This window comes from Clinocottus analis, unplaced genomic scaffold (assembly GCF_023055335.1).
Source record: "Clinocottus analis isolate CAN_PGR_092001 unplaced genomic scaffold, fCliAna1.0.p SCAF_3, whole genome shotgun sequence".
Lineage (NCBI taxonomy): Eukaryota > Metazoa > Chordata > Actinopteri > Perciformes > Cottidae > Clinocottus > Clinocottus analis.
The window spans coordinates 33,801-58,604 of NW_027176042.1; the positions used below are offsets into that span (position 1 = coordinate 33,801).

General features: G+C 40.5%; 1 protein-coding gene, 2 non-coding genes and 3 gene segments (V, D, J or C); 5 read left to right on the forward strand and 1 right to left on the reverse strand.

Annotated features, from left to right (window-relative positions):
• The first annotated feature begins 1,007 nt into the window (after positions 1-1,007).
• Positions 1,008-1,089, forward strand: trnas-gcu (transfer RNA serine (anticodon GCU)). The gene has a single exon. It is a non-coding gene; the product is annotated as a tRNA-Ser (tRNA).
• Positions 1,090-2,151: 1,062 nt separating this feature from the next.
• On the forward strand, positions 2,152-7,209 carry LOC137795933 (E3 ubiquitin/ISG15 ligase TRIM25-like). The gene is given in 3 exon segments (XM_068593525.1): positions 2,152-2,236; positions 2,239-2,951; positions 7,126-7,209. Coding segments are annotated over 3 exon segments (807 nt in total). The 5' UTR covers positions 2,152-2,166; the 3' UTR covers positions 7,150-7,209.
• Positions 7,185-7,530, forward strand: LOC137795934 (Ig kappa-b4 chain C region-like). The segment is given in 1 exon segment: positions 7,185-7,530. A coding segment is annotated over 1 exon segment (279 nt).
• A 9,486-nt stretch (positions 7,531-17,016) lies between these two features.
• LOC137796000 (Ig kappa chain V-VI region NQ2-6.1-like) lies at positions 17,017-19,374 on the reverse strand. The segment is given in 3 exon segments: positions 17,017-17,321; positions 19,077-19,178; positions 19,285-19,374. Coding segments are annotated over 3 exon segments (459 nt in total).
• Positions 19,375-19,906: 532 nt separating this feature from the next.
• On the forward strand, positions 19,907-21,457 carry LOC137796001 (Ig kappa-b4 chain C region-like). The segment is given in 3 exon segments: positions 19,907-19,915; positions 20,069-20,144; positions 20,952-21,457. Coding segments are annotated over 3 exon segments (435 nt in total).
• Positions 21,458-24,491: 3,034 nt separating this feature from the next.
• Positions 24,492-24,573, forward strand: trnas-gcu (transfer RNA serine (anticodon GCU)). Its single transcript has one exon. It is a non-coding gene; the product is annotated as a tRNA-Ser (tRNA).
• Positions 24,574-24,804: the final 231 nt, after the last annotated feature.

Here is a 24,804-nt window from a genome sequence, read left to right on the forward strand (position 1 = left end):
ACTGCAACAAGATGCTCCCTGATCCTGCCCAATTTGCGGAGGACACTTTAAACAACAAACTTGTTTTCCATCAGTATCAGAAAATAAATTCTTTCAGAGAGGTGGAGAATGCAGGCATCGATCCCGCTACTTCTTGCATGCTAAGCGAGCGCTCTACCATTTGAGCTAATTCCCCACAATTGGTTTAAGGCTCAGGGAAGAGCCGCCTATATCTCCTCCTCTGCCCCCGCCAGTTCACAGTTCTCCAAACATTCCAGACCGTTATAATCACTTTGGAAGGTTTAAATATGAGCAGCCATTGCGACAACATGGGCCCTGATCCTCCCCAATTAGCGGACGACACTTTAAACAACAACCTTGTTTTCTCTCAATATCAGAAAAGAAAGTCTTTCAAAGAGGTGGAGAATGTGGGCATCGATCCCACTGCCTCTCGCATGCGAAGCAAGCGCTCTACCACTTGAGCTAATTCCCCTCTACACAAGAGGGCAATGGATCAACGTGCCAGGCCTCATCCTACCCGCCTATTCTCCTACCCGCTATTTCATGCTTTTTTCAACTTTCCAGGCCCATAAAAAACACACAAAAAATGGCCTGGAACTGAATTTTATGGTGACATTTGGTAGTTGCAATCTTTGCAATACTTTGTGGACTCCACTGGGATCCAATGAAGATAGGGTAGGCCAGCAGCCACTGCAACAAGATGCTCCCTGATCTTGCCCAATTTGCGGAGGACACTTTAAACAACAAACTTGTTTTCCATCAGTATCAGAAAATAAAGTCTTTTAGAGAGGTGGAGAATGCAGGCATCAATCACGCTACTTCTCGCATGCTAAGCGAGCGCACTACCATTTGAGCTAATTCCCCAAGAGTAGTTTATGTGTCAGGCAAGAGACGCCTATATCTCCTCCTCTACCCCCGCCAGGTCACACTTTTCCAAACATTCCAGACCTGTATAAGCAGTTTGGAAGGTGAACTGGATCGGACCTTTCACACAAGGGCGTTGAGATGACGAGGTGGCCGAGTGGTTAAGGCGATGGACTGCTAATCCATTGTGCTATGCACGCGTGGGTTCGAATCCCATCCTCGTCGCAGTCCACTCTGCTTTGGTCTGCCATGTCATGGGTGTAATGTGCACCATTGAGCTCAAGACCCAAGCAAAATGCAGTTTCAAGATTAGAAATTGCTAATTTCCAGCAAGAAAAGTCTAAAATGTCTTGCTCTTCCATGATTCATCTGTTAAACAACAGTGATTCTACTGTTTCTACTCCAAGTTTTGGTGGAATAAAAACACGGCTGCTGTCTTCAGCTCAACTGGTGCAAGAAGTCCCATAATGCTCATACTACCAAATCTTCCACATAAGAGTAGGAGCCAAAGTCACTTGGAGAATGTGGGCATCGATCCCACTGCCTCTCGCATGCAAAGCAAGCTCTATGCTCAATATCCCACTTTGGCAAAACCCCCACTTTAATAAAACTAGTTCATGCTTTTTAACATGTTATGGATACCACGCCCCCCAGACCAGATACGGGTCAAAACTCTGAACCTGAAAAAGGGAGTTTTGTTTTGTTTTTTTAAAATTGAACCCGATAAATTTTTCAAAGTTCAACAACAAAACTTCCTTTTTCAGGTTCAAATTTTTTTTCCAAATGAACAATACATATGACCTGGATTTGGCTTCATAGTCGGACACCTTCTTTGTTTTGGAAGAAGAAAATTATGTTTTGCACCACGCATCAGCATTTGGGTCCTCATTCTCTGAGCCAGCCGTGACACTTCTGCTGTATTTGTATTATTATTATCATTAAAAACTTTCATTCAACTATATTCAGGGAAGAAGAGAGTTTGTTTATTCTAAGCAGAGATTACCTTCAAAAAGTTAAAGTAATCAGTGTTTCTTTCAGAGAAATGATCTCCTTTGTAAACAAGTGTTACACAGTCTCTCTCAAACTGCTCCTCCTCCTGGAATGAACTACAGCTTTAAATCCGCTCCCTGTTCTTCCTGTTCTCCAACATTGCAATAGGTGAATGTAACCAACATAGAGGTAAAGAGCAGCAGCTGACGCGCCCCATTCACTGCAGAGACACGTGTTATTCAGATCAGAGCTCAAAGTAGAATTACTTATGAGAAAGTGAAACTTATACAGTCATTGTCTTTGAGAGGTGAAATGGCAGAGAAAGGAGTTCAGCTGGACCGGGAAAGCTTCTCTTGTTCCATCTGTCTGGATCTACTGAAGGACATATTCCCTGTGGACACAGTTACTGCATGAACTGTATTAAGGTCTACTGGGATGAAGAGGATGGGAAGAAACTCCAAAGCTGCCCTCAGTGTAGGAAGACCTTCACACTGAGGCCTGTCCTGGTGAAAAACACCATGTTAGCAGATTTAGTGGAGCAACTGAAGAAGACTGGACTCCAAGCTGCTGCTGCTGCTGCTGCTGATCACTGCTATGCTGGACCTGAAGACGTGGCCTGTGATGTCTGCACTGGGAGGAGACGGAAAGCCTTCAAGTCCTGTTTGGTATGTCAGGCTTCTTACTGTGAGAAACACCTTCAGCCTCATTATGAAGCGGCTTCATTAAAGAAAAACAAGCTGGTGAAGCCCTCCATCAAGCTCCAGGAGAACATTTGCTCTCGTCACGATGAGGTGACGAAGATCTTCTGCCGTACTGATCAGCAGCGTATCTGTTATCTCTGTTTAATGGAGGAACATAAAGGCCACGACACAGTCTCAGCTGCAGCAGAAAGAACTGAGAGGCAGAGAGAGCTGGAGGGGAGTCGACTAAACATCCAGCAGAGAATCCAGGACAGAGAGAAGGACGTGAAGCTGCTTCATCAGGAGGTGGAGGCCATCAATCTCTCTGCTGATAAAACAGTGGAGGACAGTGAGAAGACCTTCACCGAGCTGATCCGTCTCCTGGAGAAAAGAAACGACCAGAGCTGTATTCTTAAGGTATTCACGTGAAATCACACTGGATCCAAACACAGTACACAAACAGCTGTTATTATCTGATGAGAACAGAAAAGTAACATTCATGATTGATCATCAGTCTTATTCTAGTCACATAGACAGATTCACTGGTTCGTATCAGGTTCTGAGTAGAGAGAATCTGACTGGACGTTGTTACTGGGAGGTGGAGTGGAGAGGAGCAGGAGTTTTTGTAGCAGTCGCATACAAGAATATCAAGAGAGAAGGGAACAGTGATGAATGTGGATTTGGAAACAATAACAAATCTTGGGCATTGTTATGTTTCAATAACAGTCATACATTTATTCACAACAAAGTCAAAACTCCCATCTCAGTTCCTGAGTCCTCCAGAGTAGGAGTGTACCTGGATCACAGCGCAGGTATTCTGTCCTTCTACAGCGTCTCTGAAACCATGACTCTCCTCCACAGAGTCCAGACCACATTCACTCAGCATCTCTATGCTGGACTTTATCGTTATGGAGCCACTGCTGAGTTGAGTAAACTGAAATGAACAGAAGTCCTTTTAAAGGTTAAACACTGTTTGAACTTTTAAACTCATTCAGTCTCTGTTTGTGGCTGAGAGCTGATTGTTGAGGCGTTTTTTTTACTGCACAGAGATCAGCTGTCAGTCAAACATTGTGGGAGGCGGTACTTTGACGTCTTCTCGTGATTGTTGTGTAAATGTATGAGCTCCTGTAGGTGGCGCTCCTTCCTGTGTGTGTGTTTAGCCATGGAGACTCTCACTGCTCATGATGACGTTTGTTTTTTCTCTGCATGAACATTTAAACTTCTCTTAAACTGATTGTGTGGATGACGTGAATCTGTTAATATTGTTGATCAAGCGTCATTTACAGATGAAAATGTAAAACTTATACTTTTTGATATAACATGGATCCCAATAAATTCTATGGTACATAAGCACATCCTGCATTTTCTGTGTTTGTGTATTATGACCGCACAACGTCTTTGTCTATACAATCTATTCATCTTTTTCTGTTTCTGTTATTTCATGCGATAAACCAATACACCAAAATTCTAGACTTCCAGACCCAATATTTAGAAATGGAAATAAATGAATTATTATAGATGTGTACATATAAACAAAAAGGATAAGAAAGCAAGTAAATCATTAATCAACAGTTTTAAACAATCAGGTCTGCAGTTGTTAAATGTTAGTAAGGAACTAATAAACATTTATAAATGTTAAGTAATTTAAAAACAGTTATAGATGTTAGTAAGTCATTTAAAAACAACTACAAATGTTAATAAGTAAGTAAAACAGTTACATACCATCAAGCATATAGTTATAAATAATAGTAAGCAAGAAGTAATAGACAGTTCTAAATGTTAATAAGTTATAAAAAACAGGAATAAATGATCAAATTTGCAGGTAAAATCTTGTTATTACTATATTGTGATCGTTTTAGTTCAGTGAAATAATGCCTTGGTTTTCGGTCCGTAACTTGAATACGGTGTTTTTCTTAGTTAATGTTAAACCTTTATTAGTTCAATATTGAAGACAAATGGATCCTGAAATAATGGATTTAAAATAATATTTCCTGACATCTTGTGGCCAAGCTCACAAATTGCACCCGAGCCGCTGTGTACCGGGTTAAACGTGTTGCATATATTATTTTTAAAGAGCTTCTAAATATTTGTGTGAACAAAAACATGAAGTTCACTTGTCCGCAGCGTAATAATAAATAAACACATGAATAAATGGTTATGCACTGTCACAAGATTACTGAATTTACAACATTATATATATATATATATATATATATATATATATATATATATATATATATATATATATATATATATATATATATATATATATAGACACATTACAATTTACATTTCATTTTGCAAAAAAAATTAAGTTTTGTAAACTACAACATTATTTCATGTTATTCCTGAACATACAACATTTTAAAATGTTCACCTTTCTTCATGTTATTGTGACAATTTAAACATGTCTTTAGGTAATTTAACAGTAAACAGTAAAATTCAAGTGGATAAAAATGAAATATTCTGGTCAAGAGGGAAATGTACAAAAACAATTTGAACTGGAAAAACTGCATTTCAAACAATAAAATATCCACGACTGACTTTATTGTTTTCTCCATGGGCAGGAGTCCTCTTACCTGCAGTAGAAGAACAAAGAGACATTGGATTGAAATAAAAAGTACAACATGTTTTTTTACTGCGGACGATGCTGTGTGTAATGACTATGTGGGGTTTGTCTACTGGGATCTTACTTGATGAGCATTGAGGCTCTGCAGAGACACCTGGGCCTCAACATCAGCCTGGTGGAGGTTTCCTGCGTGCGTGCGCGTGCGTGCGTGCGTGTGTTGTCCCCAGCAATCTGGGGGCATCTTAGTTTGTGTTGAAAATAATGTTAAAACGGATTATGGTCTATTGCTGAAAAAAGGAGGGAAAAAAAGGCTCAAAATTACTGTGTTGTGATTCAGAGCAACTTTTTACAGTCTGGTGTTAAACCAGGTGGGGATTTGAAGCATCAGCTTTTGCATCAGTGAATACTCCTTGCATGAAGACTCGGAAGATATAGACAAAGGAGTCTTTCGTTGGAGTCAAGACTTGGAGGATAAAGACACAGGACGAATTTCCTCTGTGAGCTCAAAGACTCGCTACAACACTTTTCCTCGTGAGAGCCACCTTGCTTCGCTGTGAAACATCCCATCTCCTCAAAGAGTGCCGAAAACAGTTGTGCTTTCAGGGGTCTTGTTTTAATGAAATTGACCACGCTGATAGCGTCATCTCGTTCGGTTCACGGCTCATTTGTCTTGCTGCGAGCGCTTCTCTGTGTATAACACAGTGAGTCCATTGCACATTTGGAGAGACGCTCTTTATCAGCGCCTGCAAGCCCTTTTTTTTCCCTGCCATGGTCTGCGCGTCATCTGTGCAGAAACCCACACAATTCTCCCATTTCAGCCCGTTTTCTGTCAGGTAACTGTCCAGAAGCCTAAAGAGCTCATCGGCTGTCGCTCTGCCTGCAACGTATTTGCAAAACAGCAAATCTTCACTCAGTGACTCTGATGTGACAAAGTGAACATAGACAATTGCTGTCGGTAGCCTCGTCCACTTGTAAAGCAAACCGTGTGTCTGTCAGTTCATGCAATTGTGTCATTGGACAAAGGGATAGTCTTCAATATGGCAGCACTACTCTCATCAAGCATCCTTAAAACCATGTTAAGCGCTGAGGGGAGAATGAGCTCTTCTTCGGTGATGGAAGTTTTTTGCACTGTGCAATTTTGTATGCGACCTTGTATGACGCCAGCTGTGCTTTGTTGATTAAAGATGACACTTTTAAAAGTGAGTAGCCTGCTTGCGGTCGTCATCTAGTTTTCTCTGAAAGAATGCCAGTGGTACGTGACTGGGGTGTGACGTCTCCAAGTGTCTTCTTAATTTGTTGGGCTTCATGCTGTCTGCTGCCAGAGTTCTCAGACATACAACACAGACTGGTCTCTCCTCATCTCATACCGCATTCACTGTGAAACCCAGAGCGAGATAAGAGTCGTCATATTTTCTCCTTGGAATCTTGCTGCTGTTTTTGCACAGTGGTACATGTGTGTGTCGCAACTCACAAAGGATCTGTCGCGATCGCGCATGCGCAAATGTAACCAGTTTTCATGTCGTTCATGGGGGCGTGGTCGTCCTGAAACCACGAGGTAGCCGGTTTGATCCCTCTTCTCTCCATAGTTTCATGGTGAAGTGTCCTTAAGCAACACACTGAAGCCCCAGTGCTTCACAGCACCACACTGCTCCTTAGTTACTAAGGATGGGTGAAATGCAGAGAATCATCTACCCAGTGTGGGATTTAAAAAGAATTATTCATAAAATAATTATTTAATTTTTTTTTTAAAAACACTACATTTCCCTGTAATACCTTCGCGCCCCACCAGAGGGTCGCGCCCCACAGTTTGAGAACCACTGCTGTAATGTAACTCAGAAGAAAGAAGGCAAGTACAGATGTTTTATCTTCAGTACTGAAACCTGTCTGTTGTCACGCTCACTGAGCTCAGAGGGGGAAGTGAGACCTTTAAGATCAGTTTCATCCGATCTGAGGAAGACCAACAGAACTAGTCGCCTCCTCTGCTGCCCCTCATATGAACTCTGACTCTCTCTCTCTCTGCAGTGGGCCGAGTCGCGCCCACCCTGACGGTGCTGCCCCCCTCCAGTGAGGAGCTGCAGCAGGGGAAGGCCACGCTCATGTGCCTGGCCAACAAGGGCTTCCCCTCAGACTGGAGTCTGGCCTGGAAGGTGGACGGCAGCAGCAGTAGCAGCAGCAGCAGCAGCAGCAGCAGCAGCTGGGAGGAGAGCAGCAGTCTCGGGGTGCTGGAGAAGGACGGCCGCTACAGCTGGAGCAGCACCCTGAGGCTCCCTGCAGACCAGTGGAGGAAGGTGGGCTCTGTGACCTGTGAGGCCAGCCAGGGCTCCCAGACTCCGCTCTCAGAGACACTGAGGAGAGACCAGTGTTCCCAGTCCTGAGCTGCCTCACTGGGACTCTGCTACTGGTTCCAGTCTGCTACTGCTTTCAGTCTCACTCTGTCACTCTCTCTCTGTCTTTTATTTGACATTGTTCAATAACAATATTCACCAGCTTGTTGCAGCGTTTAAATATTATTTCAGTGTTTTCAAATAATAAAGACGTTTTCATCCAATCAGCTGTTTTCATGTTGATTATTATTTAAGTGTCTTCATGATTTTCTCTGAATAGAAACAGCAAATGTTTTATATCCTGAAGAAGAACCTCATCCTCTTTAATATTGGATCACAAACAGTGATGATATTAGAAGTTCATTAAGTGTTGTCACAATAGTTATGAACCCCTTCAAAACTGTTTATTCTATAGTCATAGATTTATCTGTAATGATAAACATTTGGAACAAAACTCACGATAGGTGGGTATCAATGATAAATGATCACTTATTACTGAAGTGGTTTAATGTTAACAACAATGTATTATTATTATTCTGTCTCCCCTTCCACCCTGAAGCACTGTGCCGACCAGCTGTCTCCGGTGTTCACTGACATTTTCAACACCTCCCTGGAGACATGCCATGTCCCAGCCTGCTTCAAGGCCTCCACCATCATTCCCGTCCCCAAAAAACCCAGGATCACAGGACTCAATGAGTACAGGCCCGTCGCCCTGACCTCTGTGGTCATGAAGTCTTTTGAGCGCCTGGTCCTGTCACACCTCAAGGACATCACCGACCCTCTGCTGGACCCCCTGCAGTTTGCCTACAGAGCCAACAGGTCTGCAGACGATGCAGTCAACATGGCCCTCCACTACATCCTCCAGCATCTGAACTCCCCAGGAACCTACGCCCGGATCCTGTTTGTGGACTTCAGCTCTGCTTTTAATACAATCATCCCGTCCCTGCTACCGGACAAGCTCTCCCAGCTGCACGTGCCAGACTCCACCTGCAGGTGGATCACAGACTTCCTGTGTGACAGGAAGCAGCACGTGAAGCTGGGGAAACACGTCTCTGGCTCCAGGACCACCAGCACCGGTTCCCCCCAAAGCTACGTTCTTTCCCCTCTGCTCTTCTCGCTGTACACCAACAGCTGCTCCTCCAGTCACCAGTCTGTCAAGCTCCTGAAGTTTGCGGACGACACCACCCTCATCGGTCTGATCTCCAGTGGGGATGAGTCCGCCTACAGGTGGGAGACTGACCACCTGGTGACCTGGTGCAGCCACAACAACCTGGAGCTCAACGCTCTGAAAACAGTGGAGATGGTTGTGGACTATAGGAAGAGCGCAGCCCCACCCGCCCCTCTCACCCTGCATAACTCCCCCGTCGACGCTGTGGAGTCCTTCTGCTTCTTGGGCTCCATCATCACCCAGGACCTCGAGGGGGAGCTGAACATCAGCTCCATCACCAAGAAGGCCCAGCAGAGGATGTTCCTCCTGAGGCAGCTGAAGAAATTCAACCTGCCAAAGACAATGATGGTGCACCTCTGCACCGCCATTATTGAGTCCATCATCTGCTACTCCATCACCGTCTGGCACGCTGCAGCCACTGCCAAGGACAAGGCCGGGCTGCAGCGCATCATCCGCTCTGCTGAGAGGGTGATTGGCTGCAATCTGCCGTCCCTCCAGGACTTGTTTGCTTCCAGGACCTTGAAGCGGGCAGGGAAGATTGCGGCCGACCCCTCTCACCCCGGCCATAAACTTTTTGAGTCCCTTCCCTCTGGCAGGAGGCTGAGGTCCATCAGGACCAAGACCTCCCGCCACACTAACAGTTTCTACCCAGCAGCAGTCGGGCTCATCAACAAAGCCCGGGGCCCCCACTGACTGACTCTGTCTCCCCCAGGACCTTCTCTCCCTTCTCTCTCTCTCTCCCTTCTCTCTCCTGCACATCTGTCCACATCACACATTCAAGGTCACTCGCCACTTTACTCATCACCTGTCACTTTAAACATTCATTACCTCATTCTGTGCACTTTACTTACCTTTACTCTTATTGTTATCATTTTTGATCGTCACCCCTGCGTCGCTACTTATTTACTGCACATTACTGCATTTACTTATTTACTCACTTGTTTTTTATTCAAATTGTTATACTTTCACTTGTACAGTTAAATGTTCCTTGTTGTTGTTGTTGTCTTTTTATGTTGCACCCTACGTTAAGACAAATTCCTCGTTTGTGATAACTTATGTGGCAATAAAACGTATTCTGATTCTGATTCTGATTATTTTATTTGTTTGGGGAGTATTGAACGAACATGCAATCACCTTTAAATAAAGTCTGACTTTTTATTCTCAATGTGAAATAAAAATCAGTTTCTCATCAACATAAAGAGAAATAAAATAAGTGTAATCTGTACTTTATAACTTACACTATTGCTATGCATGCACTGCTTCTGCTAAAGACCCACGAAGATTAATAAAGAGATGACGAAAGGAAACAAGTACAATGTTACAGATTTACAAACACCATAAATATTGTTTTGTTTGCAGTCATAAGACATATGTGTGTGCTTTGATTAAAAAAACACTCAAGATGATAAAAAAATATATTATCAACATATGTTTGACATGTTGTGACAATTTAGAATTAATTAAAAATGTGAGTACGTTTGACTTTCTCTGAAAAATTGTAAAAAAAAATAAACAACACTTTCACTGTTTATGTGTTATTCTACTCTGTGGATTAAATGTATCAAAGAATAAAAATCAGACTTCAACAGAGTTTGGTTTTGATGTTCAGCAGATTCTTTCAAAAAAATGAATATCTCAAAAATATAACCTTCCAGCTTAAATACAATATATTTAGTGTTGAAACTTCAAAATAAATAAATTATTATGAACACATTTTTAGTTTTTATTAAAACGTCTGTTTTACTGTCTGTGCAGCTGTTGAGTCACATCAGTTCCTCTTTAGCTGAGGAGGTTTTTGTACGACGGTGTATCACTGTGTGAACGGGAAGCTGTCACTCTGCTGACAATAATAATCTCCTGCATCTTCAGTCTGAACTCCACTGATGGTCAAAGTGTAATCAGATCCAGATCCACTTCCACTGAAACGATTTGAAACTCCAGACTGACGATTTGTTGCATAATAAATCAAAAGTTTAGGAGCTTCTCCTTGTTTCTGAAGGTACCAGTGAAGGTAGCTAACACTAACACTGGCTTTACATCTGATGGAGACAGTCTGTCCTGGAGCAACAGACTGAGATCCAGGAGACTGAGTCAGGAGGATTTCTCCTGATGAATCTGAAAACATGAAGAAGAGCAGAAGGGTTATTGAGACAAATCCAGTTTGGAGAAAGATGATCAACATCCCAACAGAAGAGTCTCATTTCTTTAACCCGGAGAACAGATGGAAGAAGGTCAATGCTGCTTGTTCCAGTGGTTCTCCATCACAGCAGAACATGGTGCTGGGGAACCAACGTGTTCACAAGAGAGTCTCACCCTGAACAAGGAGCCCCAGGGTGCTCAGCAGTAGAGTCAGTGACATCATCATCGTGCTGCCGGCGTGTCAGTGTCTCTGAAAGGCCTGGACAGCCACTGATCTACACTGGCCTCTTAACGGCTGGCAGCAGAGAGGCAGGACACATATGCAAACACACAGAGTCAGTGAAGTGTAGCTGTCCTCAACACGTCAGGGTGGTTCCTCCTCACTGGTGACAGCTCGCTCTGTTTAAAGCATCTGATATGAAGTGTTGAGGAATAAAGAACCTTTGATGGTTTACATTGGCGGTTTGGTTGATGTTGATTGTGTTTAATTATTAAAACCTATCAAACTGAATAGTATTTGTCACGTCTCCAATGTGTATTTTTGTTCATATTCAAATTCTATATACACAATTATTGTGTTGAATAAAAAATGCAACAAAAAACAAGAGATGTTTCAAAAAAGGATCTGTACACCTGGACAGGTTTGTCTCAGGGCTCATGTAGAGACAGATAAAAAGACTTCATATGAGTTCAATGAAAGTATCTTTGCCTCAATAAACTTTAATGATCATTCCTTCTCTGTTTCAGGTGATGGGTGACCTTTCTCACACATACTTTGTCACTTGGACTTTTTTAACAAATAAGCAACTTTCTTGGTTTTATATGAAATCACAAGTCTAATAGAAAACCTTGTCCTTGTCATGAATGTAACAAATAAGTGTAATGTGTTGTGGCACTGTGCATAACTGCTGCATCACAATGGGTTTGATGAGGTCTATTATTTTAACACAAAGTACTTCCAATAAAAACAACCAGGACTTTAGTTGTTATATGGGAAGTTTTCTCGATTTTCTTCAAATCTTTGAGCACTATAAAGATAATTCATGTCCATTATATATTAAAGTATCAGTATAACTGTCAGTAGGCTACACAAAAAAGAATATTCTGCAAAGTTGAGAAAATATTTCTCTTAATTTGGATGAACTGTTTAAATGCCTGTAGGTTTGATTTCTCTGTCAGAGGATTTTATTGTGTTAAATATTTTAATTACCTGAGATCCAGACTTCAATTTATAGATTCAACTGTGATGTTCATATACTAAAGAAGTGTGTGGAGAGAAAACCTGCTTTGATTATTTATCAACTCAAGATTATGAATGAAGATTATGAATGAAGATTTTATGATGTATAAAAGTCTGTCATCTGCAAACAAACTGATTTCATGATGTGAGACTCTGAGATGAGAAGTCTGAGATGTTGATGCATTTTATTGTGAATTGTGTGATTGTGTGTGTGTGTGTGTGTGTGTGTGTGTGTGTGTGTGTGTGTGTGTGTGTGTGTGTGTGTGTGTGTGTGTGTGTGTGTGTGTCTTCAGTGAAGTGTATCAGTCTCTTCAGTAGCTTCCAGCTGCAGCAGTCAGTTCAGTTTCTGTTCAGTCTGACTGATGGAGGTTTTTGTACGACACTTTTTCACTGTGTGAACACATACTGACTGTTGATAACGTGAAAACTCTGACAGTAGTAAACTGCTGCATCTTCAGTCTGGACTCCACTGATGGTCAGAGTGAAGTCAGAGTTTGATCCACTGCCTGAAAAACGAGCTGGAATCCCTGATTGTCGAGTGCTAGCATAATAAATAAGCAGTTTAGGAGCTTCTCCATCTCTCTGTTGGTACCAGGCTAACGCATGATAGCTGCTCCAAGTATGAACGTTCTGACTGGTGTGACATGAGATGGAGACGGAGCCTCCCACAGCAGAGCTCACTGCTCCAGGCTGAGTCACTGTGACCTGTCCTCTGGACTCTGAGGACACAGAGACAAAGACATAAAGCAGCGTCACGGTTTAGTCGGCTTCACTTCAGAGGGACGATGTTCATAGAGGAGAGGAGTTTGATTCTCTGGACTTTACCTGTGAAGCAGCAGCAGAGGAGAGTCCACATGAGGACGCAGATCAAAGTCATGTTTTTGATGAGGAGGATTTCTGTGTCTTCTGCTGTGATGAAGGACAGCTGTCAGTCATCCAGTGTCCAACTCTCAGGACTATAAAGTCTCCCAGAGCACTGGAGCATGGTGCTGCTGATGCAAAGTGGCTCTCTATGGAAATGCTCTGACGGACTCCAACAGGGACTTGATGACTCTGATGATGCTGATGATCAATGGATCAATCACTTCATCAGAGTATTGATCAGGAATGTGTCAGAGCTCATTTCAGTCTTTAGTTTGAGTTTAGAGGAAACATTTTATTTTAGAATGTTTTGTAAAATCCTCCTAATTCACTACCACACAATTCATTCTTGTTGTAGGACAAATTTAAACAAATATTGTTTATTTATTTATTATAGTGTACAAGAAACATGCATGTATGACCATTATTGACATTTAGCAGGAATACATGTTTTTCTTCAGGAATAACTTGATCAATCATCAATTAATTTTACTGAAAGACAAGTTAATATTTCTCATAGATGTCTAACATTTGACAAATACATTTTGAAGAAAACATTTTATTCAAGAATGTTTTGTAAAATCCTCCTGATTCACTAAAACACAAATCAACATCACTTTGGTACAAATTTAAACAAAATGCCAATTTATTTATTATAGTGTACCACAAACACTATTATTAACAATTGGCAGGAATACATGTTTGTCTTTAGGAATATATTTCCATTAAATCAGCAAACTCATTGAATGCTCTTCCATCAAACATACGAACAAAAAAAAACATACAAAAAGTTCAAACACGGCCTCAGGGAATGGCTTGTTGCCCATCAGATGTGCAAACATTAATGTACTGTTTGTCCTGCCTGTCTATTCAGTGCAAATGTGTATTTGTCTTGTTTGGTGTTTATGTATTAAGTGCCTATAGTATTTTATATGAATACATATTGAATGAATTAGTTTTGTGTTATTGTAAATAAAAACTGGCCAGGGACAGCAGATGAAAATTAGCCTCTCTGGCTCACTTACAGTTTTACTGTTGGTCAGTGTGTATTTGTCCCTGTAAAGTAAACAATACGAAAATTATGATTCAAAACATGTTGCTCATGGATGTCTAATATTTAATGAATTCATTGTTAAATTCATATGCATCATTACTGACTCAGTTTTAAACATCTGAACCAGTTCTTACATGAAGTGTGTAAACTGTGACTGAGTTTGGTGAGTTTGTTGGTGTCAGAGTCAGAGAGCCGTGTCTCTCTACACTGAGAGGTTTTTGTACGGCGGCTCAATGACTTTGTGTCACTGTGGTTGACGTTCGGTGGAGGAACCAGACTGAATGTTGGAAGTAAGTCAAATGTTTACCATTTTTATTATTTCAGAAGTCAACTGTCTTTGTATTCATTATTATATTCAACAATGTAGGAAAAATAGTTTTCTTTGAATTTTTATGAACGACATTTTCATCAAAAATGTTGCACAAAGAAACAAAGTTCACTTCAGCAACAGAAAGTACAGAAACATGTTGTTTCAAAAGTCAAACTTTAAACTGGAGAATAAATTATTTCCTCCAACTTTAATGGTGAAGTAGTTTCTTGAGTGCTTGTAGATGTAGTTCAGTCAGTCAGAGTCACAGAGACGGTTTTTGTACGGCGGCTCAATGACTTTGTGTCACTGTGGTGGACTTTTGGTGGAGGAACCAGACTGGATGTTGGAAGTAAGTTCCTGCACTAAATTACTCAATATCATTTTGTAAAGTTGTGTTTTAAATTCAGTTTGAGGATGTTCGAGGCAGATAAAATGCTTTGGTTACATTTAAAATATGTTTAGTGTTTTTATATCTCCACCTTTATCATGGAGACTAACTCAGAGCAGCTTCACTAAACTTGTCTTTACACGTTCATGTCGTCCTGAAATTTAAACAACTTCAAATTTAAAACAGTTAAAACATGAACTCTTTCAAAAAAATAATTAACGAGAATTCTAATTAATTTTACACCTTAATAAAAAATTAGGATTCAAATCAAATTGAACACAGTAAAGATACAGATGGTATTTCATGATGTGTAAAATCTTCTACATTTTGAAAATATTTTAAACAGTTTTGAATCTCGACTGACATCCACATCAGAAACTTCTGACTAAACATTCAAAAGTAATGTTTCTTTAAGGTTTTCAGTGATGCAGTTGTAATATTGGGCCACGTCTTGGTGTTTCATCTCAGTGTAGTTTGATATATTTCTGGTGGTTCTGTACGATGATTCTCTCTGTGCTGATCTGCATGAGAGGCTTCTTAAAGGGAAGTGAAACAATGTGTGAGTGAGTGACTGGTGGAGCAGAACAAACATCTGGCAGAAACTCCTTTAAGGAGAAAACCAACTCTCTCACAGTAAAGGTGTCCACGTGGTGCTTGATTGACAGCTGTGTGGTCCCCGTCCTCTAAGCTGATTGGTGTCTCCTAGGTGATGTCCGTCCCACCCTGACAGTGCTGCCCCCCTCCATTGAGGAGCTGCAGCAGGGGAAGGCCACGCTCATGTGCCTGGCCAACAAGGGCTTCCCCTCAGACTGGAGTCTGGCCTGGAAGGTGGACGGCAGCAGCAGCAGCAGCATCAGCAGCAGCAGCAGCTGGGAGGAGAGCAGCAGCCTCGGGGTGCTGGAGAAGGACGGCCGCTACAGCTGGAGCAGCACCCTGAGGCTCCCTGCAGACCAGTGGAGGAAGGTGGGCTCTGTGACCTGTGAGGCCAGCCAGGGCTCCCAGACTCCGCTCTCAGAGACACTGAGGAGAGACCAGTGTTCCCAGTCCTGAGCTGCCTCACTGGGACTCTGCTACTGGTTCCAGTCTGCTACTGCTCTCAGTCTCACTCTGTAACTCTCTCTCTGGTTCTCTTTCTCTCATGACATGTTTCTACATGAACGTCTTCCTGCTTGTGTTGATGCTTTCAACATTTAATACAATAAAGATTTCATCAAGTGTATTATAAAACTTATGTGTCTTTTGACTTCCTTTCTTTGACATAAATCATACATTACAAGCATTACTAAGATTTAATACACACAATTTGCAAAAGTAATCATTACATTTATTCCAGGTTCTTTTTAATAGGTTTAATTTTGTAAATATTCCTTGAATATTGTTTCAGTTTTATCAATATTACTTAACTTTCATAACAATACACATTGGAGAATCATTTCAATGTTGAATCCCAAAGCTCTCTGATATCACTTGTGTTTACCTTTGAAGATCTATGTTGAGTTTGAGTAAAAATCATTTCATGAATTAGATATAAAAAGCCGGGTATCATCTGCGTGAAGTTATATATAATCAGGATATTTTGAGAATTTACATAAAATTTTAATCATAGAGAAAGTACAACTCCACTAAATGACTTGACACAAAAGAGGGTACAATAATGTATCTGTCTCTTCCTCTCTCTCTTTAGAAATATATTTTTACACAAGACTTATATTCTATTAAAATACGAAAGACCGGCTGTTCAATTAATCTGTCTCCATGTATAATATAAAATAGTAACTGTTTTAATATTTGGTTTCCTATCATTACAACAGTGGTTATATTTAATCCAAAGAGACTGAGTTATTTTTAGCTTTAGATATCTAGACTGTCATAATCTCAGGTGATATTTTCATAAAGAAGTAATGCTCAGTGGTGTAATCTGGACTGAATTGTGCTGTATTATTTAGTTTTTTACATCATCTAAATACATAATGGACAATAAAACATGTCAATATAGTAAAATGTATAAATAGTTCAATACAATTCAAAAACAGAAAACATTTTTTATAAGAACAGTTTTTTGTTGTTTTTCCTTTCTGAGTTTAAAGCTTTTGAAAGTTTACAACGTAAACATAAAGTCAAACTCTGCATGAATTAAATATGTGTGGCTAAATGTTTTGATTTTTTGTTATATTGTCTTTTCGATTGTAATGTTGTAAGAACTGAAATTATATAATTAAATTATATTATTACTTTGAACAAACTGATATTTACTTACAAACTGCATAAAAAATACTCCTAAAAATGTAAAGAACAGAAATATGCTGAATGCTTTCATGCTGGTATGAAATTAATGAATGGTTATAAAACATCTTGTGTTTAAATGTCTATGCAGCTGTTGAGTCACATCAGTTCCTCTTTAGCTGAGGAGGTTTTTGTACGACGGTGTATCACTGTGTGAACGGCCAGCTGCTACTCTGCTGACAATAATAATCTCCTGCATCTTCAGTCTGAACTCCACTGATGGTCAAAGTGAAGTCAGTTCCAGATCCACTTCCACTGAAACGATTTGAAACTCCAGACTGAAGATTTGTTGCATAATAAATCAAAAGTTTAGGAGCTTCTCCTTGTTTCTGAAGGTACCAGTGAAGGTAGCTAACACTAACACTGGCTTTACATCTGATGGAGACAGTCTGTCCTGGAGCAACAGACTGAGATCCAGGAGACTGAGTCAGGAGGATTTCTCCTGATGAATCTGAAAACATGAAGAAGAGCAGAAGGGTTATTGAGACAAATCCAGTTTGGAGAAAGATGATCAACATCCCAACAGAAGAGTCTCATTTCTTTAACCCGGAGAACAGATGGAAGAAGGTCAATGCTGCTTGTTCCAGTGGTTCTCCATCACAGCAGAACATGGTGCTGGGGAACCAACGTGTTCACAAGAGAGTCTCACCCTGAACAAGGAGCCCCAGGGTGCTCAGCAGTAGAGTCAGTGACATCATCATCATGCTGCCGGCGTGTCAGTGTCTCTGAAAGGCCTGGACAGCCACTGATCAACACTGGCCTCTTAACGGCTGGCAGCAGAGAGGCAGGACACATATGCAAACACACAGAGTCAGTGAAGTGTAGCTGTCCTCAACACGTCAGGGTGGTTCCTCCTCACTGGTGACGGCTCGCTCTGTTTAAAGCATCTGATATGAAGTGTTGAGGAATAAAGAACCTTTAATGGTTTACATTGGCGCTTTGGTTGATGTTGATTGTGTTTAATTATTAAAACCTATCAAACTGAATAGTATTTGTCACGTCTCCAATGTGTATTTTTGTTCATATTCAAATTCTATATACACAATTATTGTGTATGAAAGTATCTTTGCCTCAATAAACTTTAATGATCATTCCTTCTCTGTTTCAGGTGATGGGTGACCTTTCTCACACATACTTTGTCACTTGGACTTTTTTAACAAATAAGCAACTTTCTTGGTTTTATATGAAATCACAAGTCTAATAGAAAACCTTGTCCTTGTCATGAATGTAACAAATAAGTGTAATGTGTTGTGGCACTGTGCATAACTGCTGCATCACAATGGGTTTGATGAGGTCTATTATTTTAACACAAAGTACTTCCAATAAAAACAACCAGGACTTTAGTTGTTATATGGGAAGTTTTCTCGATTTTCTTCAAATCTTTGAGCACTATAAAGATAATTCATGTCCATTATATATTAAAGTATCAGTATAACTGTCAGTAGGCTACACAAAAAAGAATATTCTGCAAAGTTGAGAAAATATTTCTCTTAATTTGGATGAACTGTTTAAATGCCTGTAGGTTTGATTTCTCTGTCAGAGGATTTTATTGTGTTAAATATTTTAATTACCTGAGATCCACACTTCAATTTATAGATTCAACTGTGATGTTCATATACTAAAGAAGTGTGTGGAGAGAAAACCTGCTTTGATTATTTATCAACTCAAGATTATGAATGAAGATTATGAATGAAGATTTTATGATGTATAAAAGTCTGTCATCTGCAAACAAACTGATTTCATGATGTGAGACTCTGAGATGAGAAGTCTGAGATGTTGATGCATTTTATTGTGAATTGTGTGATTGTGTGTGTGTATGTGTGTGTGTGTGTGTGTGTGTGTGTGTGTGTGTGTGTGTCTTCAGTGAAGTGTATCAGTCTCTTCAGTAGCTTCCAGCTGCAGCAGTCAGTTCAGTTTCTGTTCAGTCTGACTGATGGAGGTTTTTGTACGACGCTTTTTCACTGTGTGAACACATACTGACTGTTGATAACGTGAAAACTCTGACAGTAGTAAACCGCTGCATCTTCAGTCTGGACTCCACTGATGGTCAGAGTGAAGTCAGAGTTTGATCCACTGCCTGTGAAACGAGCTGGAATCCCTGATTGTCGAGTGCTAGCATAATAAATAAGCAGTTTAGGAGCTTCTCCATCTCTCTGTTGGTACCAGGCTAACGCATGATAGCTGCTCCAAGTAGAAAAATCCATACTAGTATAAACATTCTGACTGGTGTGACATGAGATGGAGACGGAGCCTCCCACAGCAGAGCTCACTGCTCCAGGCTGAGTCACTGTGACCTGTCCTCTGGACTCTGAGGACACAGAGACAAAGACATAAAGCAGCGTCACGGTTTAGTCGGCTTCACTTCAGAGGGACGATGTTCATAGAGGAGAGGAGTTTGATTCTCTGGACTTTACCTGTGAAGCAGCAGCAGAGGAGAGTCCACATGAGGACGCAGATCAAAGTCATGTTTTTGATGAGGAGGATTTCTGTGTCTTCTGCTGTGATGAAGGACAGCTGTCAGTCATCCAGTGTCCAACTCTCAGGACTATAAAGTCTCCCAGAGCACTGGAGCATGGTGCTGCTGATGCAAAGTGGCTCTCTATGGAAATGCTCTGACGGACTCCAACAGGGACTTGATGACTCTGATGATGCTGATGATCAATGGATCAATCACTTCATCAGAGTATTGATCAGGAATGTGTCGGAGCTCATTTCAGTCTTTAGTTTGAGTTTAGAGGAAACATTTTATCATAAGATGTTTTGTAAAATCCTTCTAATTCACTACAACACAATTCATTCTCGTTGTAGGACAAATTTAATAATGTTTTGAAAAATGTCTCTAATGCAAGAGAACAAATCAAAATCACTGTGTTTCAAATTTATACAAAATAACTATTTATTTATTTATCATATTGTACAAGTAATATGCATTCATGACAATTATTTACATTTAGCAGGAATACATGTTTTTCTTCAGGAATATCTTGATGAATCATCAATTAGTTTTACTGAAAGACAAGTTAATATTGCTCATAGATGTCTAAGGTTTCACATATAAATTTTTAAATCCTTATGTATTATTCATTATTGAGTTTTAAGTCATTTCACCAGTTCTTACATGAAGTGTGTAAACTGTGACTGAGTTTGGTGAGTTTGTTGGTGTCAGAGTCAGAGAGCCGTGTCTCTCTACACTGAGAGGTTTTTGTACGGCGGCTCAATGACTTTGTGTCACTGTGGTACACGTTCGGTGGAGGAACCAGACTGAACATTAACTGTAAGTACATCTGAGTGCCTAAATGACCTACAATATACATTATTATGTGTATTCTATTTGAATGTCATAGCTTGAGAGCTTACGATTATATTTTTGTCAGATATTTAAAATTGTATCTATTTGTAACAATTCTTGAAGTCTTCAGCTTCAATAACTCGTCTAAAATTCACTGCAATGAATAATCTTATTGGGTTGAAATATTTTACTTTGTATTTATATATTATTCAAACATCATTGGAACTGTTACAATTTTACTATTTACTACGACTATTACTATTTTTTATCAAGACATGTTTGTTTTAATATTATGGCTAGATGATGACTTTAATTTGTATATTTATTCAGTTTTTAATGTGATAGTTATGACTCCATCTGACTGATGATTTTAAAGCCATTCAACATGTTTTAATAGTTTGTAAAACGTATTTCATTAGTTAACGTAATTTATTTGAATGAGTCAGTAATGAAGTCTGAGTGTTGATGATTCCTGCTGACATGAAGAGAACAAACATCTCATGATGTCTGAGGTTTTGGCTTGAATTAAGAAATACTTCAGATAGTTAAAACAATAAAAGCCTCACAATCGTCATCTTTACTGTAATATATTTAACTGTGTAACTCAGAAGGAAGAAGGCCAGTACAGATGTTTTATCTTCAGTACTGAAACCTGTCTGTTGTCACGCTCACTGAGCTCAGAGGGGGAAGTGAGACCTTTAAGATCAGTTTCATCCGATCTGAGGAAGACCAACAGAACTAGTCGCCTCCTCTGCTGCCCCTCATATGAACTCTGACTCTCTCTCTCTGCAGTGGGCCGAGTCGCCCCCACCCTGACGGTGCTGCCCCCCTCCAGTGAGGAGCTGCAGCAGGGGAAGGCCACGCTCATGTGCCTGGCCAACAAGGGCTTCCCCTCAGACTGGAGTCTGGCCTGGAAGGTGGACGGCAGCAGCAGCAGCAGCAGCAGCAGCAGCAGCAGCAGCTGGGAGGAGAGCAGCAGCCTCGGGGTGCTGGAGAAGGACGGCTGCTACAGCTGGAGCAGCACCCTGAGGCTCCCTGCAGACCAGTGGAGGAAGGTGGGCTCTGTGACCTGTGAGGCCAGCCAGGGCTCCCAGACTCCGCTCTCAGAGACACTGAGGAGAGACCAGTGTTCCCAGTCCTGAGTTGCCTCACTGGGACTGTGCTACTGGTTCCAGTCTGCTACTGCTCTCAGTCTCACTCTGTAACTCTCTCTCTGGTTCTCTTTCTCTCATGACATGTTTCTACATGAACGTCTTCCTGCTTGTGTTGATGCTTTCAACATTTAATACAATAAAGATTTCATCAAGTTTATCATTAAAGTTATGTGTCTTGACCTTTTTTCTGTGACATGAAAAGCAGGCTGTCATCTGCATATTGTGATATAACATGAATTGTATTTTTTGATTGAGTTTTTACATTTGAATATGTTTTGTTTATGATAATGTTTAATGAGACATTAAAACTTGACCAAAAGACTCAAAAGAGAGGTGAGCACAGTCTCTGTCTCCTCCTGTCTGTCTGCAGGATCATCACATCGACTGTTTGTTCAGTTTCAAACATGCTGAATTAAATACGTTATCCCACTAACGATGTGTGTCATATACATGTGTCTCATATCCCTTCATACTGTTTTTGTTTATATGCAGATTATAATCTGATCATAAGAATATGCAGACAACAGTTTATGAAACATAACTTGATAGTGTTTCATTGTACTGGAACAAAATAATTGATTAAAAAGAAAGAATCATGACTCAGACTGAAGAGCTCGTCCAGTTTAACTCTTTCAATAAATCTTCTTTAACTGAAGTAAAATATAAGAATGAGGGCTGAAGCTGCAGTTCAACACCACAGAGAGAATATCAAATACAGAAGTTTCATCACTTTACAGCAGTTTGATCACTTTACAGCAGCAGCAACGAAACATTTGTAGTTTGTAGGTGGGACGACGAGGAAGACGAGGAAGACTGAGAGAGCAAAGATTCCGCATACGGCTCCTTTTCACAAGAAGAGGAAGCAGGCGAAGAGGAGGAAGAAGAAGATGAAGAAGTGGTAGAAAAGGAGGAGGTGAAAGAAGAAGATGAAGATGACGCGGTGCCCCCAGAGGTCAGAAGAGTCTGCTCCCTCCACGTCAGGCCTCGGATTGTTCTCCAAGAGGACCAGAGAAGAGGACTACAAAGAGTCTGCGTCCTCCACGTCAGGCCTCAGATCCTTCAGAAGATACTGGCAGAGGGATGAGGACAGCGACTCGGATTGAGACTGACAGCCTGTTTGCTGCAGGATTGTAAAACCTTTATGTCTGTCAGGACTGATAAAGCACCAGACAGCCTTCCCTTGCGTCTGGCGGGGTCGGCAATAGGTAGCACCCTGCAGCAGAGAAGTTGGTGCGGAACGTCCTGAAGAAGCTCCGCAAATTTAATTTGTCACATAGAATACAGTATGTTCATGTAACCTGGATGTACAGTATTTATACCGTTTATTTACTCAATGTCTTTCTAGATATCTCTTTACATACATAAATATATATATATATATATATATATATATATATATATATATATATATATATATATATATATATATATTAGAAACAATATCATAATATTTCTGATATTAAATGCATGAAAAAAATTATATATATATTCTATATTTTTGATTTCCATTTGACTCGAAGGCTATACTGTTATTATTGTTAATTATTGATATTTGTAATATAACATGTTAAAATGGAGGAACATCCAGCAATGTGTGGTATAATTCTTCCCAATTGTATTCAAATGAACTCATAAAGAATAATCTTTACTGATTGTGTACCAGAACCGAAGGTGATGACATGTCGGTGCAAGGGAACAAGATGTGACCTCAATATATAAGAGGGAAACAATGTGGGAACTTAATTAATTAATATCATTATTATCATGTTCATAATACTGCTATAGCTTATTTAAAAATGAACATATACAACTTACCAACACTGGAGAGGCAACACAAAATAAAAAGACATACATAGAAAATAACTACAAGGCACATTTGTGTTTTTACTTTAAACATTTGAGAGTCATTACAAGATATCAAAATGAAATGATGAGATAAACGTATCTGTGAATGTGCTACTCAACCAATATTCTGTAAGTATTACAGACAGTCCGCTGGCGCCCTCTACTGGTCACTCCGGAGCAACGTGTTGGGGTTTCAGGTAACATGTACGTGCTAATAAAGAGGGCTGGCTCACATTACTTTGACATGTGGTCAGTTGCTCAATGCACATTACATGGAGATTTATGGAATGAGTCACGTCCAAATGTAAAATGGGTCTGCACTTATCCACAAGATTATCAGTTTGTTTTCTTTTATGATAATTTGTGCAGTAAGCCACCATCACCACTAATAAGATTGATAATGCATATGTTTGTAAATGTATTGTGAAATCTGAGTACTGCATATAAACTACAAATGAATTCTATACATGGGAAACAATATTTCTCTGCACACAACATGTGTGTTTGTTGTGTCGTAGCTCAGTCGATCTGAGTGGCAGTGAAGAGTGATGAGTGCAGTGTGCACATAAGAGGAATCGTGCACATATACTGTCGTCTTTAAAATATTGCACATCACTGTTTTGAAGAACAAAAGAAAGAGCCACAGACACACCTTGACATTGTGGGGTTTCTAACTGTACCGGGCAGATTCTCATGAGACAAGAAGCATCTTACAAAGACTATCTCTGTTTCTGTGGAAACCAAAACAACAGGTCAGAGGTCAGGGGTTAACCGTAAAACATCTGGTGTATAGTCTGACGCAACAATGAAGAGAAAATTGAGCTAATTCCCCTCTGCTTAAGGGTGGCATTGATTAACGTGCCTAGCCACCTCCTACCCGCTATTTAACGCTTTTTTTAATCTTTCCAGGCCCATGAAAAACACAAAAAAATGGCTTGGAACTGAATTTTACGGTGACATTTTGTAGTTGCAATCTTTGCTAAACTTTGTGGACTCCGCTGGGAACCAATGAAGATAGGGTAGGCCAGCAGCTATTGCAACAAGATGCTCCCTGATCTAGCAGAGGACACTTTCAACAACAAATTTGTTTTCTGTCAATATCAAAAAATGAAGTTTTTCAAAGAGGTGGAGAATATGGGCACCAATCCCACTACTTCTCGCAAGCTCTCTACCATTTGAGCTAATTCCCCACTAGTAGTTTAGGTCTCAGGGTAGAGCCACCTATCTCTCCCACCCCACCCCCGCCAGGTCACACTTTTCCAAACATTCCAGACCTGTATAATCAGTTTGGAAGGTGAACTGGATCGGACCTTTCACGCAAGGGCACTGAGACGACGAGGTGGCCGAGTGGTTAAGGCGTTGGACTGCTAATCCATTGTGCTGTGCACGCGTGGGTTCGAATCCCATCCTCGTCGCAGTCCACTCTGCTTTGGTCTGCCATGTCATGGGTGTAATGTGCACCATTGAGCTCCAGACCCAAGCAAAATGCACTTTCAAGATTAGAAATTGCTCATTTCAAGCAAGAAAAGTCTGAAATGTCTTGCTCTTCCATGATTCATTTGTTAAACAACAGTGATTCTACTGTTTCTACTCCAAGTTTTGGTGGAATAAAAACACAGTTGCTGTCTTCAGCTCAACTGGTGCAA